General features: G+C 41.3%; 2 protein-coding genes and 1 long non-coding RNA gene across 4 annotated transcripts in view; 1 reads left to right on the top strand and 2 right to left on the bottom strand.

Annotated features, from left to right (window-relative positions):
* Positions 1-61: 61 nt before the first annotated feature.
* On the bottom strand, positions 62-7,603 carry LOC120726990. Its single transcript, XM_040021087.1, has 13 exons — positions 7,170-7,603; positions 5,296-5,329; positions 5,139-5,216; positions 4,906-5,048; positions 4,690-4,812; positions 4,543-4,600; positions 4,239-4,400; positions 4,050-4,100; positions 3,684-3,820; positions 3,461-3,568; positions 3,260-3,317; positions 1,899-1,964; positions 62-1,821 (listed from the first exon to the last, which is right to left on the bottom strand). Exons 2-13 carry the CDS (start codon positions 5,303-5,305, stop codon positions 746-748), a joined length of 2,070 nt encoding a protein of 689 aa, XP_039877021.1. The 5' UTR covers positions 5,306-5,329; positions 7,170-7,603; the 3' UTR covers positions 62-745.
* A 7,874-nt stretch (positions 7,604-15,477) lies between these two features.
* On the top strand, positions 15,478-17,353 carry LOC120727199. Its single transcript, XR_005694454.1, has 2 exons — positions 15,478-16,676; positions 17,108-17,353. It is a non-coding gene; the product is annotated as an uncharacterized LOC120727199 (long non-coding RNA).
* A 582-nt stretch (positions 17,354-17,935) lies between these two features.
* Positions 17,936-20,139, bottom strand: part of LOC120727198 — a 63,528-nt gene continuing 61,324 nt past the window's right edge. For both annotated transcript variants that reach the window (XM_040021401.1, XM_040021400.1), the window contains one exon: positions 17,936-19,468. In XM_040021401.1, coding sequence (XP_039877335.1) covers positions 18,150-19,468 — 1,319 coding nt within the window. In that variant the 3' untranslated portion in view covers positions 17,936-18,149. The remainder of the gene's footprint in view (positions 19,469-20,139) is intronic.

Below are 20,139 nucleotides of genomic sequence, written 5' to 3' on the forward strand. Positions count from 1 at the left end.
CAAAAAATAAATAAATAAATAAAATAAAATAAAATAAAAATTCAGCCGCACGGGTCAGAACTGTTTTAAAAAACTGTGTTTTTTAATTTCATAAAAGCAGTCAAACATATCTCAATATTTCTCCTAAAAAAATACAGTGAATCCACTTAAACCTAATGTGATGTTTCACACATTTGTCTTGTTTTCTGGAGTTAAAAAGGCATAAATGTAGATTAAAAAAAACCAAAACCAAAAACCAAACAAAAAAAACCAAACACTGCTGTAATGGTCAAAAACAGAAAACAAATAGCCAGTTTGAACAACTTCATAACAAACACAAAAGAATAAAAATATACACACAGGCAGCTGTTTAGTGTTTACGGGCACGTTTCTCAGCCTTCACTGAATGTGAACTTGGAAATACACGAGTGAGTTCTATTTAAAGTCTATTTAAATGCCCAGTATCTTCAATTCTTCTACTTCTCTTATAACGAATGGATTAGTGGATAAGGAGTGCTGTTTCACCTCATTGGTGCTCTTTGACTTTCAGTCTCTACAAAGTTTAAACCTAAAAAAGTCCCAGCAGACAAAAAATAAAAAAAAAAAAAAAAAAAAAAAATACCGACACTGCTTATATTACTGCACCTCCATCAGCAGGCTCACATTCATTACAGAAATCAGCAGAACTATAATAAAAAAATAAAAAAATAAATAAATGTCACATTGCAAGTAAATCCCCCGCTGGACCATCCAAATGTGATTTGATTCAGCTGAAATACAGATCAGTTTGGGACGCAGAACACTGAGGTTTATAAGGTTGGCTGAAGGCATAAGAGTGTGTTAGACTCCAGTCCGTACCACTGCTGTAGACCGGAGGGAGAAAGTGCTGGCCAGGGTTTGCCAGAGGGCCAGTGTTGTAGCTGGGGTAAGACATCCACCCACGCTGTCCTTGACTGGCTTCATAAGATGTAGTCGGTATCCCATAATTGTGTGGAGCTACTGATTGAGTTAGCATGTTCACACCAGCACTATTTATATAAGGACCCAGATGACCCCACACATCGTGATACCCACTTACACTGCCCGTCTGAAGACTTGCATTATCGCACGGCATCTGCGGATTCTGAAAGTGTTGTTGGTAATAATGTGGACCAGCGTCTATGCGTGCCTCTTCTCTCAAACCCTGCTCTCTTGTTCCATTCTTATCCTCTGCAGCTGGCTTATACCCCTGCTCGGTCCAACACTCCCTATGTCCGTAGGAAGAGTTAGAGGAAGATGGCACAGCAGGAAACACTGCTTCATTATGCATCTCTTCATTTTCCCACTTTTTAGAAGATATCTCAGCTGACTTTTCTTGGTCGTCATGATGCCTGTTCTCCCTTCTTTCCCAGTAAACATAGTCGTTTCTCCCTGGTATGTCTTCAGGCTGACTGACGTGCACGCCGTCACGGACATAACCATCTCTGTTTTGAAAATGGGAGATTGTAAAGTTTCCTTCTGGCGTGTACCCACCAGTCTCTGGACCTCCATCACAGGGGTTGTGCTGTAGTGGAGAGGTTTCTGCATGGTTGAATTCAGATGACAAACCATCACAGTCTAACTCCACAATCTCTGACCCCGGGGAGGACGTGAGATCTAAATTAAAGGGAGGGGATGTAGCTGATGGAGGGAGGCTTTTGCTGCTGAAAGACATCCTCTTCATCAGTAATAAACCTTTGGTAATAGGCAGGCTGACATTAAAAACAGTCTCTCTCTTTGCTTTTACTCTTTTCTTCCTCTTTGACTTCATTAAAGTGCATTTCTCTGACATGCCTTCAGCAGATGTCTGGTTCATGCTCAGCCCTTAGACATAAAGAAAAGGAATAAGTTAAAAGCAGTTTGCTAAGAAAGTGTGAACTCTAGCTTGCAAAGATACAAACCTTTGGCATCTATTTCCTTTTTTTTAATGTCAGCACCTTTCCATCCAGATTGCAGCATCTTTATGCCTGGAAAATATCCAAAACAATACAGTGGCATACAAAAAAATAAAATAAAGAAATGCAAGGAACACTGGGTGGGGGGGGGGGGGGGGGAAAAGTATTGAAGTGGGCATTAATGAATACAAGAAAAATCTAGAGAGCTGACATCCCTGACAAGTGGGAAACTGCACTGAACAAAGGACACACTCTGCATGGTGAGTGCCAAAGATGCACTGACAAAACGTGATTCAGGCAAAATTCAGACGGCATAAAAGTTACACTTCTCTGTAAAAATCCAGTTATAGCATAACTGTACACATAAGTATACAGTTGTATAAATATACATACACTCGCTTACATTTTTAAATAAGTGGTGGTAAAGGTTCCACAACGTCTTTTGACATTTTTAAATTGGTTGGGATGTTCAGGAATGACCCAGGAACACATTCACGGTCCACAGGTTTATACTGCAAGAAAGAAACCTGTGCTCCAAAAATTGACACAGTCAAGCTGAACATAAAACTAAAACGTTTTATGTTCAGAAAGATTGAGCTGTTTGCAGCTATGAAGGTGAGGTTTTCAAACCTGAGAGCATGGCACCAACTTCCAAGTATTGTGGTGGTAGCACATATTTCAACTTCACCTCAAATTAACAGCTAGATGGTTCAAATTGAACACAGATGTGCCAATAATATAATGGTTCAAAAAGTTAATAAAAATTGGTTTTGGGGATGGATAAAGCAGGCTAATATTAAGCTGCTGGAATGGCCTTCCCGAAGTCCCGACCTCAACTAATTTGTAAATTTGTGGACTACACTTAAAGCTGGTTCTGTGCCAGGAAACAAACAGATTTAAATGAACTCAAAGAATCAATCACTTCACCCTGGAAAAAGAACAGTTCAAAGAAATCATTAAAAGCCCAGAAATGCCATGATATTCATGCCCAGGATGACTGGATGTAACCTTCTTCTCTTTTTTTTTTTCCTCCTTAAAAAAGATTTCTGACCACAACTGTATTTAGAGTATAACACTTTCAACAAATCACTGAGTGGGTACCTGTGTCTGTGCCTGTAGAACAACTCTACGATATTTCTATTTTGTCCTGCTTTTTACCTGAATGTTTCAATAATGACACGTCAGAAAAAAAGCCTGTTTTTTGCAGTGGTTTGATCTATCACAGACCTGCTGTCCAAAAAAAAAAAAAAAAAAAAAAAAAAAAAAAAAAAGGGGAGGCAGGTAAATGTTATACTTACAAGAGCAGAGATGTAGAAAATGAAGTGAATGGTTTATGGCCAAGCAAAAGAAAAATAACCTATACTTACACCAGTGGTAACTTTTGCCAGTGAGTAGCGCACAAAGGTTTTCTGGAACATGCACTACCTGAGAACATGAGAGGTTCATGAACTAAAGGACAGACGAGTACAGGTGAAACCAAGACTGTTTGGGGGAAAAGACACTGAGAGTCACGTCACATGCGGCAGAATCCCAGCAGGAAATTCTGTGCTGCAAAGAAAAAGGGATACCTTCAACTCTCCTCGGCCCGTTTCTCGCTCCACTTTCTTTGCCAGAGACTGAAGAAGGTGAGGTTTGTCTTTAAGCTCCTCAGTCACCTCCTCAGGATGAGTTTCCATCTATAAAAAATTATATTCACTAACTTTAAACTATACTTACCTCGCTTTTTGCATGCATAATACTAAAGAACCTTTGCTATAATCTATTCTGGTAACTGATCCAGAACAAACAGACCAAGTAGTTGATGAGGTGTGAGGGGCTGGTCAGGTGTTCAGTGATGTCCTTCTTGTTGGATTTGATGCGGCAGCAGTGGCATAAGAAACAGTAAGAGCAGCCATCTTCACTTCTATACTCGACCACACAGTCGAGACCTGTTGAAAACATGAGAAACAAAAAAAATAAAGAACATTTCCATTTAATGGGAAATACGATCACCAGCTGCGGTTCGAGACTGGAGTTGGACTGTGAGATGAGAAACTTTACTGGAGAGGCACATGAAAGAGTTTGCAGTCCGCCACAACCGTGCAACTTCAAGGCCTTTTTTAATTATTATTTTTTGTTGTTTTAACTCTTTTGGTGCCATTCTTTGTGTGTTCTCACCGATGAGAGTCTTGGTTCCAGTGTAGTCATCAGGAAAGCTGCTGGTGTGCTCTGAAAACACAAAGGGTTCGGGAGAATCCAACTGGGATGTGAACGGGTTGACTAAGTAGACCTCTGACTTAACAGAAGGATCAAAGTTTGCATGCATCAGCTGCGGTGCTGGCTTGTTAGTGTGCGCTGAGATCTTGCCTGAGTTTGTGTCAGCCTTGAAGGTTTTCTTGGACCGTGTGGGCTGGTTCTGTGCAAACACTACAGTCCTCTGGGATTCGGTGGGATAGTGCAAAGCTGTAGTCTCTGGATAACTCTCAGTTTCACCATGTGCATCTCTTAAGGAACCTATGAGAGTTACTGCTGCAGTATCAGAGAGATGAAAAGATACTTATGAAGGGAAAAATAATCACGTACATGCAGAAAAATTGCCAAAAACATAAAAAGTGAGAGTAATCAAGAGAAGACAGTGAGATGGGGAAAGAACAGTCAAACATTCACTGACCGTCATTTTCACTGGATGTTTCCATCCTCTGGTATACACCATCTTCAACCTCTAACAACTTCGTATGAAGGTGCAAAAACATATGAGCATCCACAATAATTTGCAGTTTATGACTACAAGAAAGCACGCACAATAAAAGCAACAGACCTGGATGTCTCCCGGTCCCTCTTTTTCCTCAAGCTTCTTGGCCATCTCCATCAGCGGCCACGCCAGCTTGGACAGGTCGGAGCTCTCCTGCCATTTAGACACCAAGTGAGGGTGCCAGGTTTTCTTTTAAAAACAAACAAACAAACCATAATCTGTTAGTAAAATCCAACGCAGCACATGATCTGCTGTCACCAATCCTTCTCCAGTACTACTTACAATGTAGTTGAATCTGTGGAGACTTCCCAGTATGTGGTTACGCATGTCAGCCTTACTGAGGCGACACACGCACGCCCCACACACGTACAGCGCTTCTGTGCTCCACGCACCAGCCTTCACACATTCTGTAATGCAGCCCAAGCCTAAGTGCACAATAAAAAACACACATTACTTCAGCACACACTGAATAAAGAACCGTTTACACACTAAAAGTGGGATTTGCTGCGGCACACCTATTATGGGTTGTAGTCTCCCCTTGTTGCTCAGGTACGCCTTCAGAGAATCCAGCAGCTGGCTTCTTCTTAAAACACCTACAAATGGAGGAATTACAGAAAGAGAATGGGCTATATGCAGCAGGCTTACATACAAATAGTAGAAGGCATGACTTACCTGGCTGCATGCTGCAACTGTAGAAAAACACCACCTGAAAACCCAAGATGGAGTTTAAGTTTCAAAGCAATGCTGGTTTGTTCACCTCATGCAGAGTTATGGTAGAGACACGGGAGATGTCTCCTGGTAGGGAGGGGGATTCCCACACTGTGTGTGTGGGTGTTGGCTAATCGCTCTTTGGGAATCTCCTTGTTGGTACAAAAATACAATTTTTGTCAATCGCGGTGTGTTATCGTTGGCATTTTTATAGATTCAACTAAGGGAATGGGAACAAATTACAAACCCAATTCAAAAAAAAACTCTGGATGCTGTAAATACACGAATTTCTTTTATTAGTAAAATATAAATAAAAATGCAATGTTATAAACCTACATTTTATTCACAACTGAAATTAAAGCATGAAAGTTTAAACAAGTGGATTTGACTCTTTCACTGAAAAGAAACTCAGCTCGTTTTCAGTTTGACGGTAGCCAAACTCTAGGTTACACTTTTCAGATGCTCAAAGGAGAAACGGCTCACGGGCTACACTTTCTGCTCAGATGCTGCTAAATGTGGACCGTGCTTCACAGTCCTAATAAATAATGACCCCAAGCACGCTGCAAAAGCAACCTGAGCTTTTCAAAACAAAGAAACAGCTAACACAGCTAAGGCAAGTGTCGGACCGATTGTCCCTCCCTGATTTTTGGATTCTGACCTGGTAAAAGAAACAACTCGAGACAGAACGCTTCAATCCAACAATTCTTTATTCACCATGTACCTGGGAGATGCGCACAGCGCGAAACCTCCTGCAGATCCGATGGGTGCGCCCTCAGTCTGTTACATATATAGTATTTCTTACCAGATTTCCTCCTTTCACACCTGCTTTTCCTGTATGCTTAGTACTCTGTGTTGTTGTCCAAATTATTCATGCGCAGTTTCAATAAAAACACCTCCTTGCATGGTTATCCTCCCCAACTTCTGCTTCCCTGCACGTGCCCTCATTTCTTACCTATGCAGGTGGCTTTTAAATGAACTCTTTAGGCACCTTAAGCTTCGCTACCTAGTTCTGCTTTCCACTCTATACTTATCTTTATCTATACTTATCCAGATGTGTTAGACAGCTGTTAGTGATGCTTTTTCTACACCATTTCCTGTAAATGCTGTTTTCTCTCTCTGACTATTTTTCTCCTACAGCTTCACACAGAAGGCTGTCTTTGCACAAAGGCCTGACCCTAAGATAATACATACTACAATGCAGCTAGATAATATTATTACTCTATATAACCCAGCAAGCTAATACTATCACATATAATATAACATAACTCCACACAAGTCAACTGATCTCAACCAAGTAACTGAAGGTGGTTGCAGTAAAGCACCTGATGATGCCCATGGGTTAAAAACATCAAACACAAGAGTTTCATCCAAGTATTAAAAACAATCCTTATTTGAGTTAGTCCGGTTACTTTTGAGCCTCTAAAAATTGAGAGGGTGACTGTGTATAAAACGCGAAATTATTCTAAATTCAGAAGTTTTGTAAAACTCCTTGAAATAAAGCTGAAAGAAAGATGGGGGGGGAAATGCAGCTGCAATTACACTGTCACCATCAGGTGGAGCTGCATGTCAGTCTGTTAAAGCAGCTTCCTGCCGTCCTGGACACGACGCAAAACAAAAGGTCCACATATTGCACAAAATATCAGAGGATTTGTTGCTGTGACTTGTCTCAGAGTTGACTAAAAAAAAAAAGTCCGTTTTAACTAATGAACTAATTAAACTTTAGGAGGAACGTGAGCAGGAACATTAAACAAACGCGGAGCCGCTACTTTCTGGATAACAAAGTTTCTCCGTGGTGTCTAATACCGCAGTATGCTGAAGCAGTTAGGTTGGGTACTTACCTGTGGAGCTGGAGGGTCTCGCAGCTGCAGTGAGCTTTAACCGTGGATTCAAACGACGCTGGTAGTAGTAAGACAGCGTAGCGTCACATGTTTATTGCTCCGTCCGCTATTAGGCTGGGTAGTAATGTGGTCTATGCCACACCCACCTTTATAATGAACGCCAAGCAATCGCATCTAACCTGCTTCACCCCCATGCCTTGTCTAATCTGTTCATTCTTTAAAGGTAAAAAGTGAAAGACACGCTGATCCTGCGGCTGTTGATGTCAGAAAATTAGGGCTCTTCTGCTTGTTTCCTCGTTGAAGTATCTTGAAGTTTGTGACTTCACAGCATTGTTTCAAAAACCCTTGTCTCCAGAGAGCTGGCCAAGAGAGGGAGTAGCTGTGCTTCAAGGGCTGTGGAAGACCAGTTGTGCCACAACTCTCCTCATGTCATTATTGTCGATCCACCTATGTGCATCAGCAGTTTGTAACGAATTTTCTTATAACTGCACACCCCTTCAGACTGAATTCAACTCATCTTCCAGTCATAATCTTTTATCACAAGGCCGACATGTCCTGTTTGTCCTGTCTGTTCCCAGCACACAGACAGAAACAGCAGTGAAAGGATGAGATATTTTGCAAGCTGCTTGAGGAAATAAACGACTTTATTATCCCAAACTGAAGATTAATGTACAATTTGTTCAATATGAGTCTTTGAGAAATCTTTATTTGTAACTTATATTAGCTTTCTTGTTTTTTCCCCCCTTTGAGCCTACATACATTAATACCCAATTTTCAGTTGGCTATTGTTTTATTTCTATGCTTTCCATTATTTCATCCACCTGAAACTTTTTTTTACTTTTTTTTGACTGTTTGAATGTTTGCTATTTGTGTGACACACTACTAAAATTATAAAAACCATACAGTGCTTGGTTGAGACGTAATAGTTCAACAACAAAAGTATAGCTATACCCCCCCCCCAAAAAAAATGGTTTGGTCCAGCCCACCTCTCCCCTAACTGACTCTAGCGCCCTTTCTGCCAGAGCGATGGTGGCCGAGACGCAGCAGAGCAGATGTGTGAGTGCGTAGCTTAAAACAGGACATGTTAGCTGCATTTAACCTTCAGTTACTCTTTATATAGGTAGAAGTCAGACCATGTTTCTTTTTAGCTGAAAAACATTACACCCAGGTAACCTGCAGTGTTGAAAACGTTTTTTTCGACGATATGTCTGTGAAGGTTCTCAGTCATCCTGTACAGCATACACTAATTGTTAAGTTTGTGTTTAGGAGTTTTGTCTTTTGGATGAACTGGTTTTTGTCTGAGTGTGTTGCTGGGTCTGTAATACACTGGGATGTCGTGCTTGGAGAAAACTGAGAAACTCAGGAGAGTTTGTAGCGAGGAATGCCCAGACCTCTACATTGGAGAGACCTAACAGCCACTTCACAAGCGCATGGCACAACATAGAAGAGCCACCTCCACGGGACAAGACTCAGCAGTCCATCTGCATCTAAAGGGCAAAGGTCACTCTTTCGAGGATGCCAATGTTCACATTTTGGACAGAGAAGACAGATGGTTTGAAAGAGGAGTAAAAGATGCCATTTATGTCCATTGTGAGTGACCATCTTTGAACAGAGGCGGTGGTTTACGACACCAACTGTCTGCCATCTATAATCCAGTTTTGAGATCCCTTCCCAGACGCCTTAATGCCCACTCACACCCTGGGCAATAAATACATGCACCACATTTGCGCATCAGAAAGTGCCAAACAGTGAGAAAATGTCAAGCTCTCCCAAGTACCACTATGAAAGCATGAAACTCATAAATCTTACAACACAAAATTCCAACCTGTTACTAAAGTGAAAAGTCACATAGGTTAAAATAAAAGAAAAAATCTAAAAGATCCCTTCACCTGAACTCGGCCAACTTCGACTGACTCCTTCGCCACAGCCCTTTTTATTGTCACATACATGAATATGCGATTGCAAATACACGTGACATTCTCAAGCAGGCATATCTGCATCAATGTATCTGTATTCTGTGTGTGGGGATGTGTGTGTTTTCAGCCATACCATACATAGACATACGACCTTTCAATGAACTTAATGTGTGTGTATGAGGTATGGAGAAAAGGTATGCAGAAAAGCAGAAGTAAGCATCTTGCTAAACTATAAAAACAGGGACTTGCAATAGTTCATGTCTCAAATGAACATTTAAAGGTGTGAAGTCTCACACTTTTATAGAACAGAACAGTCTGGTTTCTAAAGCTATAACGGAAATTATAATGTCGAGGCTGCTTCCTCTCATCTCATGGTACACAAGTGCAGACCTGATCAGACCTAATAATGAAAATGATTTTTATCAGCATACAAATGATTATATATATCTAAGCATAAATGACAATATAAAAAATATCAACTCTCACAGATAGAATGTCTGACCCTTAGTAGTCTGCAAAGACTATGTGTGGTATGCCAGGACACTCTGGAAAAGAGTGAACGTACTCCTCTTTTATGGTACACAGAGTGTCCTGGCATACCACACATATTCTAAGGTCATGAGAGAGGTCGCACCTTCTCTTTCTGATATGTGGTATGGTAAACGCATCTATATCTGTTTGAGTATAAGAGCCTTTTGTTTAGGTGAACTGCTGGACTCCCTAGTGCCAGCAGGTCTGGGGAGCCTTCGCAGGGTCACCTTTTGACACACACACATACATAACACTTCTATTTTTGGAGTGTATTTTTTATGTATCTGTATTATATTATACATACACATTAAAAGTGAATCTCTGTCCAAAAAATGCACTCACTTTACTTCTTACTCACTATGAGCATCATTCATTATTCTCCCCCAGTAATTAAGATTAGGATACGTATTTTTTTTATTCCAATCCATTCTTCTTTTGCAATAGTAGTCTTTTAAGATTATTTAAATAACCTTTATCAGATTTAATGGTTTTGTTACAGACTTTTCAAAAAAGTGTTTTGCTTTTCTTTCACAAATGTGGGGATTTGGGGAAGAGAGCAGAACCGGCTGTTCAAACCCCCCCCCCCCAAGGCTGCCCGCTGGAATCGAAGCAATGGAACGAGGCGCAACCTCTCACAACGAACCTAATATGGTCAACACCTTGGAGACGCTTGCAGCTGCTGTGAAGGCTCAAAACAACACCATTGAGCGTATGGGGGGATACATCAGAGAGAGGCCTGCTCAAAATGAGACCCTTGAGCGACAGTTGGAAGACATCGCGGAACGGATCACTGCAGTTGTGAGGTCTCAGAATCAAAAGAATGATAACACCATGGAACAGAAGTTTGATACCATCATGGGGAGGCTCGCGACTCTCCAACGGGAGATCGAGAGACCAGTGTCGGTGTTAGGGCAGCCTGAAAATTCTCCTGGGCTGCTCGCAACAAAATCAACATGAACATTGCGGATCCCCATCACGGTGCCAGCTGCAGGCCCAAGGCTGGAGCCAAACAATCACTCCCTGATAACAACTGTGTTACGGCTATTCTTCCCATCCCATGCAAGGACACCTGGATTGGCTGGAGGACTGTTTACTTAGCCTGATAGGCCGAAGGACACTGTCTCAGCTGAACTATGGACACGCACACACATACACTTACACTGATAGGCACTCACTCATCCCCCCTCTCTTTCCAACGCCTTTGATGCTTGTTTCCTGTGAGGGAACACGGCGGGTCTGTGTGCCACGCTGGAATGGTAGCGCTGTGCAGGGCGGCTGCTGTGTTCGCTTCGGATTACTCCTCACCCCCCACCCACCCCTGTGGCTTGTCATGTCTTCACAATGTTGTGCTGTGGACATTTATGTGCTTTTTTGTGCAGAGGAGTTTTTTTAACTCCTCTAAAACTCCTTTAAAAACAGCGATGTCATGTTTTGTGACGAGGACCCAGGCACAGAGAGACTTGATGAATTTAAGAATCTTATGATTTAATTATAAAAAAAAAATTGCAGACTTGCACAGAGATGGTAAAATTATGATGACTGATAACGGACACGAAGACAACAGACGACGAGGACATTGAGTAGCAGGGGTTTAAATGCACCTAGGAGACAGTCAGAGAGAACTCGGGACGACTGGAGACATTTAAGGATGCAGGGACTGACAGGGAAGAAGTCTCATCGTGATGAGTAAAGATGATCTTGCCTGGCTGGGCAGCTCTCTGGGTTCTCAGCACCCTCAAAGCTCTGATCCTAGAATCGCCTCTGTGCTAACATTTCTTTGAAAACAAAGCCAGAAGGAGCCTTGCACAGACTTTAGTGTTATCTCATGAGAAGAATGACCTTGTGTCTTCCACAAATGCTGCGGAGACAAAGCAAAAAGGTTTCAACAAACATGAGGGAGGCTGTTTAGGCCAGCTGGTACCAGTCTAAGGACAGCCTGAGGAATGGTAAGAAATGCGATACAAATGTAATCCTATTCTGATTTGTGATATAAGGGATACGGTACAAGTTTCTGTCCATGCTTGTAAACAATAAAGATACTATGACTCTATATGTACTATGATACTATGTAACTAAAGAACTGCATTTCTAACCTTGCCTGTGGAAAACTGTTCATTTCCCCAACAGCACACACATACAGTTTTGCTCTCGTTTTTATGGCGAGTGAACTACTCAGCCTAATTTCTATAAAATGAAAATCCTGATCTCGTCCCTTGTTGGAGTTCAGCTATGAAAAAAAACTGCTTTCCAGGCACCTTTTTACCACTATCAGTGGGTTGCTATGACCTGTAAGACTCCACTATCTCACTCCCGAGTCAAAGCATCGTCCATCAGAGGAGCACAGGCACCGTCCACCTTCCACTGAATTCAAAATGTGGCCATGAAAACTCTGATTAAAACACAGCACACAGAGAATATTTCTCTGGCAGATACTCACGTTTACTATATTGATGAGTCGTACCTATTAATATTTTGAGATACTAAGTCGCTCCGATGGGTGTCCGCGTTGAATAAGACTTACAGTAGGAAGTGATTTGAGTTCTCAAATGGAGTATAAAGATTGTAAAAAAACATATCAGTCTGTGTTTTGTATATATCATTTTAAAGACTCCAGAATTTTTATTTTTTTAGTGTAAATGATGTAAAATCAAAAACATAAATGGCTGACCCTAGGACTGAGCTCCTCTCTTTGTAACTGGGTTCTGGATTTCCTGACCAACAGACCGCAGTCTGTGAGGATCCACAACGTCTCCTCATCTTCCATAGTCCTCAACACTGGCTAGCCTCAGGGCTGTGTAACAAGCCCCCTCCTGTTCACGCTGCTTACATATGACTGCTCACCCAACCACCCAGGCTGTCATATTGTAAAGTTTGCAGACAATGATGAGACCGGCTACAGGAAGTAGGTGGAACACTTAAAGGATTGGTGCAGGAAAAACAACACTTCCAGCCTGATAAGGAAGTCTCACCAGAGGCTCTACTTCCTGAGGAAGTGGAAGCGTGCGGGAATGGAGAGCTCAGTCCTCATCTCATTTCACAGATGTGCGGTGGAGAGTGTTCTGTGCTCTGGCATCAATATGTGGCACGGAAACGGCACTGTGGCAGAGAGGAAAGCTCTACAGAGGGTGATGAAGGCTGCACAGAGAGTTGTCGGAGGCAGCCTCCCAACCGTCACAGACATATACACCTCCAGAGGCAGGAAGATGGCCACCTGTATCATGAGGACCCCACTCACCCAGCACACACACTCTTTGTCCGCTCCACTCAGGCAGGAGGCTGAGGAGCATCAAGTGCAAAACCACCAGACTGAGAAACAGCTTCATTCCAGAAGCTGTGAGACTTTCTCAATACATAAATGGACAAGAACTGCTATTGTAGCACCTTAATCACTACTGACACTGTCACTTTATCAGTGCTGGTCATCATGCCCTTTGCTGCTAAAGTATTTATTTACACCTACAGGGAGTGCAGAATTATTAGGCAAGTTATATTTTTGAGGAATAATTTTATTATTGAACAACAACCATGTTCTCAATGAACCCAAAAAACTCATTAATATCAAAGCTGAATGTTTTTGGAAGTAGTTTTTAGTTTGTTTTTAGTTTTAGCTATTTTAGGGGGATATCTGTGTGTGCAGGTGACTATTACTGTGCATAATTATTAGGCAACTTAGCAAAAAACAAATATATACCCATTTCAATTATTTATTTTTACCAGTGAAACCAATATAACATCTCCACATTCACAAATATACATTTCTGACATTCAAAAACAAAACCAAAACAAATCAGCGACCAATATAGCCACCTTTCTTTGCAAGGACACTCAAAAGCCTGCCATCCATGGATTCTGTCAGTGTTTTGATCTGTTCACCATCAACATTGCGTGCAGCAGCAACCACAGCCTCCCAGACACTGTTCAGAGAGGTGTACTGTTTTCCCTCCTTGTAAATCTCACATTTGATGATGGACCACAGGTTCTCAATGGGGTTCAGATCAGGTGAACAAGGTGGCCATGTCATTAGTTTTTCTTCTTTTATACCCTTTCTTGCCAGCCACACTGTGGAGTACTTGGACGCGTGTGATGGAGCATTGTCCTGCATGAAAATCATGTTTTTCTTGAAGGATGCAGACTTCTTCCTGTACCACTGCTTGAAGAAGGTGTCTTCCAGAAACTAGCAGTAGGACTGGGAGTTGAGCTTGTACTCCATCCTCAACCCGAAAAGGCCCCACAAGCTCATCTTTGATGATACCAGCCCAAACCAGTACTCCACCTCCACCTTGCTGGCGTCTGAGTCGGACTGGAGCTCTCTGCCCTTTACCAATCCAGCCACGGGCCCATCCATCTGGCCCATCAAGACTTACTCTCATTTCATCAGTCCATAAAACCTTAGAAAAACCAGTCTTGAGATATTTCTCGGCCCAGTCTTGACGTTTCAGCTTGTGTGTCTTGTTCAGTGGTGGTCGTCTTTCAGCCTTTCTTACCTTGGCCATGTCTCTGAGTATTGCACACCTTGTGCTTTTGGGCACTCCAGTGATGTTGCAGCTCTGAAATATGGCCAAACTGGTGGCAAGTGGCATCTTGGCAGCTGCACGCTTGACTTTTCTCAGTTCATGGGCAGTTATTTTGCGCCTTGGTTTTTTCACACGCTTCTTGCGACCCTGTTGACTATTTTGAATGAAACGCTTGATTGTTCGATGATCACGCTTCAGAAGCTTTGCAATTTTGAGACTGCTGCATCCCTCTGCAAGATATCTCACTATTTTTGACTTTTCTGAGCCTGTCAAGTCCTTCTTTTTGACCCATTTTGCCAAAGGAAAGGACGTTGCCTAATAATTATGCACACCTGATCTAGGGTGTTGATGTCATTAGACCACACCCCTTCTCATTACAGAGATGCACATCACCTAATATGCTTAATTGGTAGAAGGCTTTCGAGCCTATACAGCTTGGAGTAAGACAACATGCATGAAGAGGATGATGTGGACAAAATACTCATTTGCCTAATAATTCTGCACTCCCTGTATATTTATACCTACACTCGATACCCATACTCCATACTGGTACTCAGGTTGCTGCACTCTACTTATAGTATTATTTCTTGTATTGTTTTATGACTTGTCATTCCTGTTTGTTAAAAAGCAAAAACAAAAAACAAAACAAAAATAAAATTAAAAACCCCAACTATTCATTTATTACTTAAAAAAAAAATAAAATTCTGTTTCTTCATTATTTTGTTTCTTTTCACTCTGGGACCATGTGTACATAATTTCATTCCACCTCATGTTAACATGTGATGCGAAGGACAATAAAGCTCCTTGAAACACATGGATTAACTGATGATTCCTGAATGAATAATGATTATGGTTTTGACACATAATGTTTTAAACTGAAGTCCAAAGGTCACAGAGGTTATATTTATGCAACACACAGCATCATGCACAGTGAGACATAAGGGGAAAAATCAGCTTTGATATCATAACAGACAGGTAGCAGGTTTTTTTTGTCAAGTTGCTACAACTGTGCATGATTTATGAGGAAGTAGTTGCTGTGAAGTTCTCCAAGGTCTGGCCTTGCTTGGCCTGAAAGTTCCAACAAATACCTCACATGTGTGGGAGGCCGGTCACAAGCTGATGAAAACCCTCCCAATTTGCCTCAGACATGCTCTCCTTTCCTCTTTCCCACGCTTATATTCCTACCACACTGAGAAATATCTCATTTTCAATATAAACAAAAGCACAGGGGGACAAGTGGATAAACCTGAATGTATTAAGCACAGTTGTCAAGGTCATGTTCATCTTCTTAAAGATTGCACAAGAAAGAAATTCAACCTTCAGGTTAATTCCACATTCTGGGTCATCATCTACAGCGTTAGCTTTACTGTTACTGTAGCAGAGAGAAAATGCTGTTTCAGAATGGTCTCAAAGTGCTTTGATGCGCTCTACTCTGCAGACACAGCTAAACACATTTATGCTTTTCTGCCCTCCAACGATGCTGCTAAAAAATTTAAATATAAATATAAAGGGAACATTTACATTGCACATCAGAACCAAAATCATAACCCACATGAATTTTTTAAAATATATTTATTTTTTAACAGTGTATGTTCCCCTAAGGTTTCCAACCTGTCATTTGGTGTAAAGTTTTAATATCTGGCGTTTGCACATTTTCCAGGAAAACACGGCGTCTTTTCACAAGTCCCTACACAGTTTAAACGATCTATGTCAACGTCTGTGGGTACACATAACATCACCAGTCAAAAACCTGCCTGCTTTACCTCAGATACAGAATGCGTACTTCCTGACATACTCATTAGGCGCAAACGCTGTTAATATAGAGACAGAACAAAATAACACTGCGGTGTTCTTTCATAATCAGCAGGGCAATAGAGCAAAGGGAGCAACAGCTTTGTTACAAGATCGGTACACTGTGGTTACAATGGCGTCAGTTTCCTGTTCTGAGGCGACAGGCATACATCCAGTGAGAGCTTCTGCAGCGCATCGGTTTCAAATCTTCACATTGTGCCTTCAGAGATGCTCTTCTGCATACCTTATGCAAGTTACTGTTTGCATCCACTTCTGACCTTTATGTCCCAACAAGGAGTTTTCTCCCAGAGATCTGCCACTTTTTTCCCCCCCCTATTTTTGGACCCTTGACCTATAGATGGCTGTGAAGAAACCAACAATAGTTGTGTCCTTCCATTAATCTGGGTCCTCATCTGTTACCTGGCAACTTGTTAATTCATTATTTCAGTGTAAATAAAATGTTGCTCTTCTATATGAGATTAATATATAGATATATTTTTTTATGCCTGCAGTTGTAACCATTCATAAGTTCTGTTCAATTTTATTTATATCCACCAAATCACAAGAGTTACCTCAAGGCGGTTTATATTGTAAAGACCCTACAATAACACTGGGAAAATATCTCAAATGACCCCCTATGAGCAAGTGCTTTGGCAAAAGCAGGAAGGAAAACCTCCCTCTCAACAGGAGGAAACCTTTGGCAGACCCAGGTTCAGGAAGGGAGACCGGACAAAGACACACCGTGGAGAAGATAGGTAATGTCAGGGAGTTTTTAATGTTTTATTTGATTATGCTTCAAATGTTATGTTATACTTATGTTCACATATTTCACCAGACACAGCTTTCTGTAGAAACAGGAAGCTGACCCTGTGACACTTACCGCAAGAGACCAGTACAGAAATACACATCTGCAGAAGTTGACTTGCATTATATTATATTATTCTTAGAAATTGACTTGTAACACACACACACACACACACAGCTTACACGCAGACAGCATCAGGACCTGCGTAACAGGAAATGTGATTATATTTGCATATTGACGATGTAACCTATAAAAATAAACGAATACTGCAGTTCATTGTGACTCTCTGTCTGAGTTTCACCCGTGCTGCACGTTATCAGTAACAAGTGTCTCAGTGTTGTTTATTCACCTGACTGTTTGTTAACTGTAAATCTCTGACAGGTTAATAACAACTAATGAGTAAATGCAGTGTTTTTAAAAAGTGAGTGAAGAAGAAACCTTGCAATCTGGGAGACATGCAGATAAGCAGGCTAGACCTAGTGTAGCATGACTGGGAGGATTCACAGTCATCTGATCCAGGACTCACTATAAACTCCATAAAAAAAAAAGAAAAAAAAAAAAAGGCAAGTTTCAAGCTTAATATTAAAATAGAATGTGTCTCTCTCCCTTCCCCTTAAAGTTTGTGCCCAATCATACACAGATCTCCCTTTAGTGTAAAGGCAAGCACACAGCAAAACACTTCATCTCAGACCCCATAAAAATACTTTTGTTTAAGAGGAAGTTTCCCTCCCTTTTATTCATCAGACAAACGAAATCTATTATTAACTGCTCAAAAATCAAACATCAAGTTTCTTTGTTTTGTTTTTTAATCAAAAATCAGCCAACAAAACAAAAACCCACAAATATATATATATATAAAACTGCTATTATCAGATTAAAAACAAGCTACAAATAAATGAGATTTCGTCACACTCTTCATACTGAATACAAACAGTTTTAAACATAACTTTTTGCTACTTGCACAGAAAATCTGTGCGCTTTACTCAAAATGAACCACAGGGCAAAAAACAAAACACACAAAACAAAGAGTTTTAACAGGCTAAATCTAGCTTCTTAAATGTGATTAGAACATATGCTGTACAGGAGTGCAAGTGAAAACACAAATACTGAGAAAAAGGCAGTGAACGTGTCAATTTGCACCTCAGGCTTTCCAAATGCTAACGATAGCTAGTGCCCAACCATAAGATAATGAATTCTTTTCTTTTTTTCTTTTTTTAAAGGGGGGGGAAAAAAAAGAAAGGATTAAACATGCATGTTAAACTATCCATTTGAACATTACTTTGAAAGAATAAAACTCGCTTAATATGGCATGGTTTTTTTTTTTGTTTGTTTTTTTAATTCCCCCCTCCCAAAAAACAGTTTGAGAAAAATCAAATGTCAAAACGCACAACAGCAAATGTTTTTTTGTAGAAAAACCAGTCACTTATCTCCTCACTGATGGGTAGTAGTGCAACATATCCAAGCTCACCCATCCTGGAGTCACCGCAGATTGCCCAAATAATTGCAAACTTGAATGGCTGATGGCGAGCTGTGGATAAAAATTTCCCGGGTAGATTGCCGCTGCAGTGTATCCTTCACTTGGGTTTAAAGCTCCAGTATAAACTTGAGGGTTTTCTCCTGTTGTGTAACCTAATACGGCCTGAGGCGGTGCGTACCCTGGATGTGAACTTGCGACATAAGGCATTTGGCTGTGTGACTCGTATCCGGTTGAAGGCACCAAAAAGTCAGTGGGGTTGTCTCCAGAAATTGTAGGGAAACTGCCCTGATGGCTGCTGTTCACCTCGGTGTGGGGCTGTTCTGTATAATGTCCCATAAACCTTTGCGTCAGCCTCTCGGTTACAATGGTACTGATGGGCAACTGGTCAACTCCAGAGCTGTCAGCCTCTGAGTCAGCATGTGGCTGTGGGATCTGTCCTGGGTTATGGCTGGTGTCTGTATAGCAAACAGGGCTGAAATGTTCAAAGACGCTTTGATCAGCAATAGTTGATGGATGCTGTGGGTCTTTGGGCTCAACAGTGGCGGTAGTAGCCCTTGCACCAGATGCAGCTTCAACCTTAAAAGGATTTCCAGTCATCAAATGGTCCAGGGAAGATGAAGTGTCTTCTGAGCTTCCACTCAGACTGAAGCATTGGTTCTCACTGCCTGCATTAGCAGGGTTTCCTGTCAGAGGCATGCTTTTAAATGAGCCAGAGGAAGTTGGAGTTTGTGTCACTGTATGCAAATTCAACCTATTTTCCACACTTTCAGATGAACCGGCAGCACAGGAGTCCAAAGTCTCAACAGTATTAGAAGCTTTCATTCTACATTCTCTCACCACAGCAATCAGGTGTCTAAACAATCTCCAGTCTACATCATTTATGTATGGCAAAGTATCAGCTGGCCTTTCCCTGGATGGGAGACACTGATCTCTGGGAGGCACTGACAGCGTTTGGCTGATAGTAGGATTAGCAGCCGAAGAGCATGCTGGTTCTGAGTGCGCCTCTTCCTGTTTCACATGCAAGCAGAGGGCAGGCTGCTGATAGTCAGAGACTGGTGGCGTGAGCTTTGGTTGCACAGGAGGCTTATAGCAGGTCTCTTCAGGGCTGAGACATGAGCCAGGATGGGGCAACAGTGAGGCAACAGGATCATCCTTCGAGCTGGAGCCGCTCACATTGAGAGGACTCTGGAGTCCTCTTTCTTGGAACCCATCCAAGTCACCAACCGTTTGAGTTGCCTCTAACTGAGGCTCCTGTGTGAGTTGAGCTGAAAAAAGAAAAGAAAAAAAAAAAAAAAAAAAAAAAAAAAAAAAAAAGGACAGAATAGCACAAGAAACACAATTAGAGCCTGCAGAAATAAAAAAAAAAAAAAATTTTTTTTCTTTCCACACTCTTTGAATAATCTCAATCTCCAAACCCATGGAGAAGTTTCTTAATTTCAAAAACGTATATTACACATTAGTATAATGTAGATGCCACGCTGAATTTGGCTGATTTCATCATACACTCGCAAACACACGGTTAAACTGTCACTGTTCATGCAGTTCACAGCACAGGTGAGGTTGGTAAACCAATCAGATTACAGCACTAATATACTAATACTAAATATATACATATATGTCTGCCAGTGGCGTATAACGCAAAATGGAAACATGCAGAGCCGGGTTAGCAAGCTTCACCTCACTTTTATTTTGAGCCTCCTCTCCCCTCCTGTCCAAAGCAATCTAACAGTGTGTAGCTTAATGCAAGAGAAAGCCAAATGCAGAGTTAGCTCACCTGACTCAAACCATTACACTTCAAATTACTGCAATAGGTGAAGCACAAAAACAACATTGCAGGCTTTGTTGTCAATAGTTGCTTGTATTGCTCAAACTCAAATTAAAACTAGTTACTCAATAGAGGATAAGTTGTTGTCCCATCAACCACTTTAAATAGCAC

The sequence above is a fragment of the Simochromis diagramma genome, unplaced genomic scaffold (assembly GCF_900408965.1).
Source record: "Simochromis diagramma unplaced genomic scaffold, fSimDia1.1 OVJJ01000753.1, whole genome shotgun sequence".
NCBI lineage: Eukaryota > Metazoa > Chordata > Actinopteri > Cichliformes > Cichlidae > Simochromis > Simochromis diagramma.

What these genes read in the sequence shown, in the direction of transcription:
- LOC120726990 (XM_040021087.1), bottom strand. An exon ending in GAGACTACAACCCATAATAG is followed by an intron (nt 5,049 to 5,138) that starts GTGTGCCGCAGC and finishes TTGTGCACTTAG; the next exon opens with GCTTGGGCTGCATTACAGAA. An exon ending in CGGGCCGAGGAGAGTTGAAG is followed by an intron (nt 3,318 to 3,460) that starts GTATCCCTTTTT and finishes TCATGTTCTCAG; the next exon opens with GTAGTGCATGTTCCAGAAAA.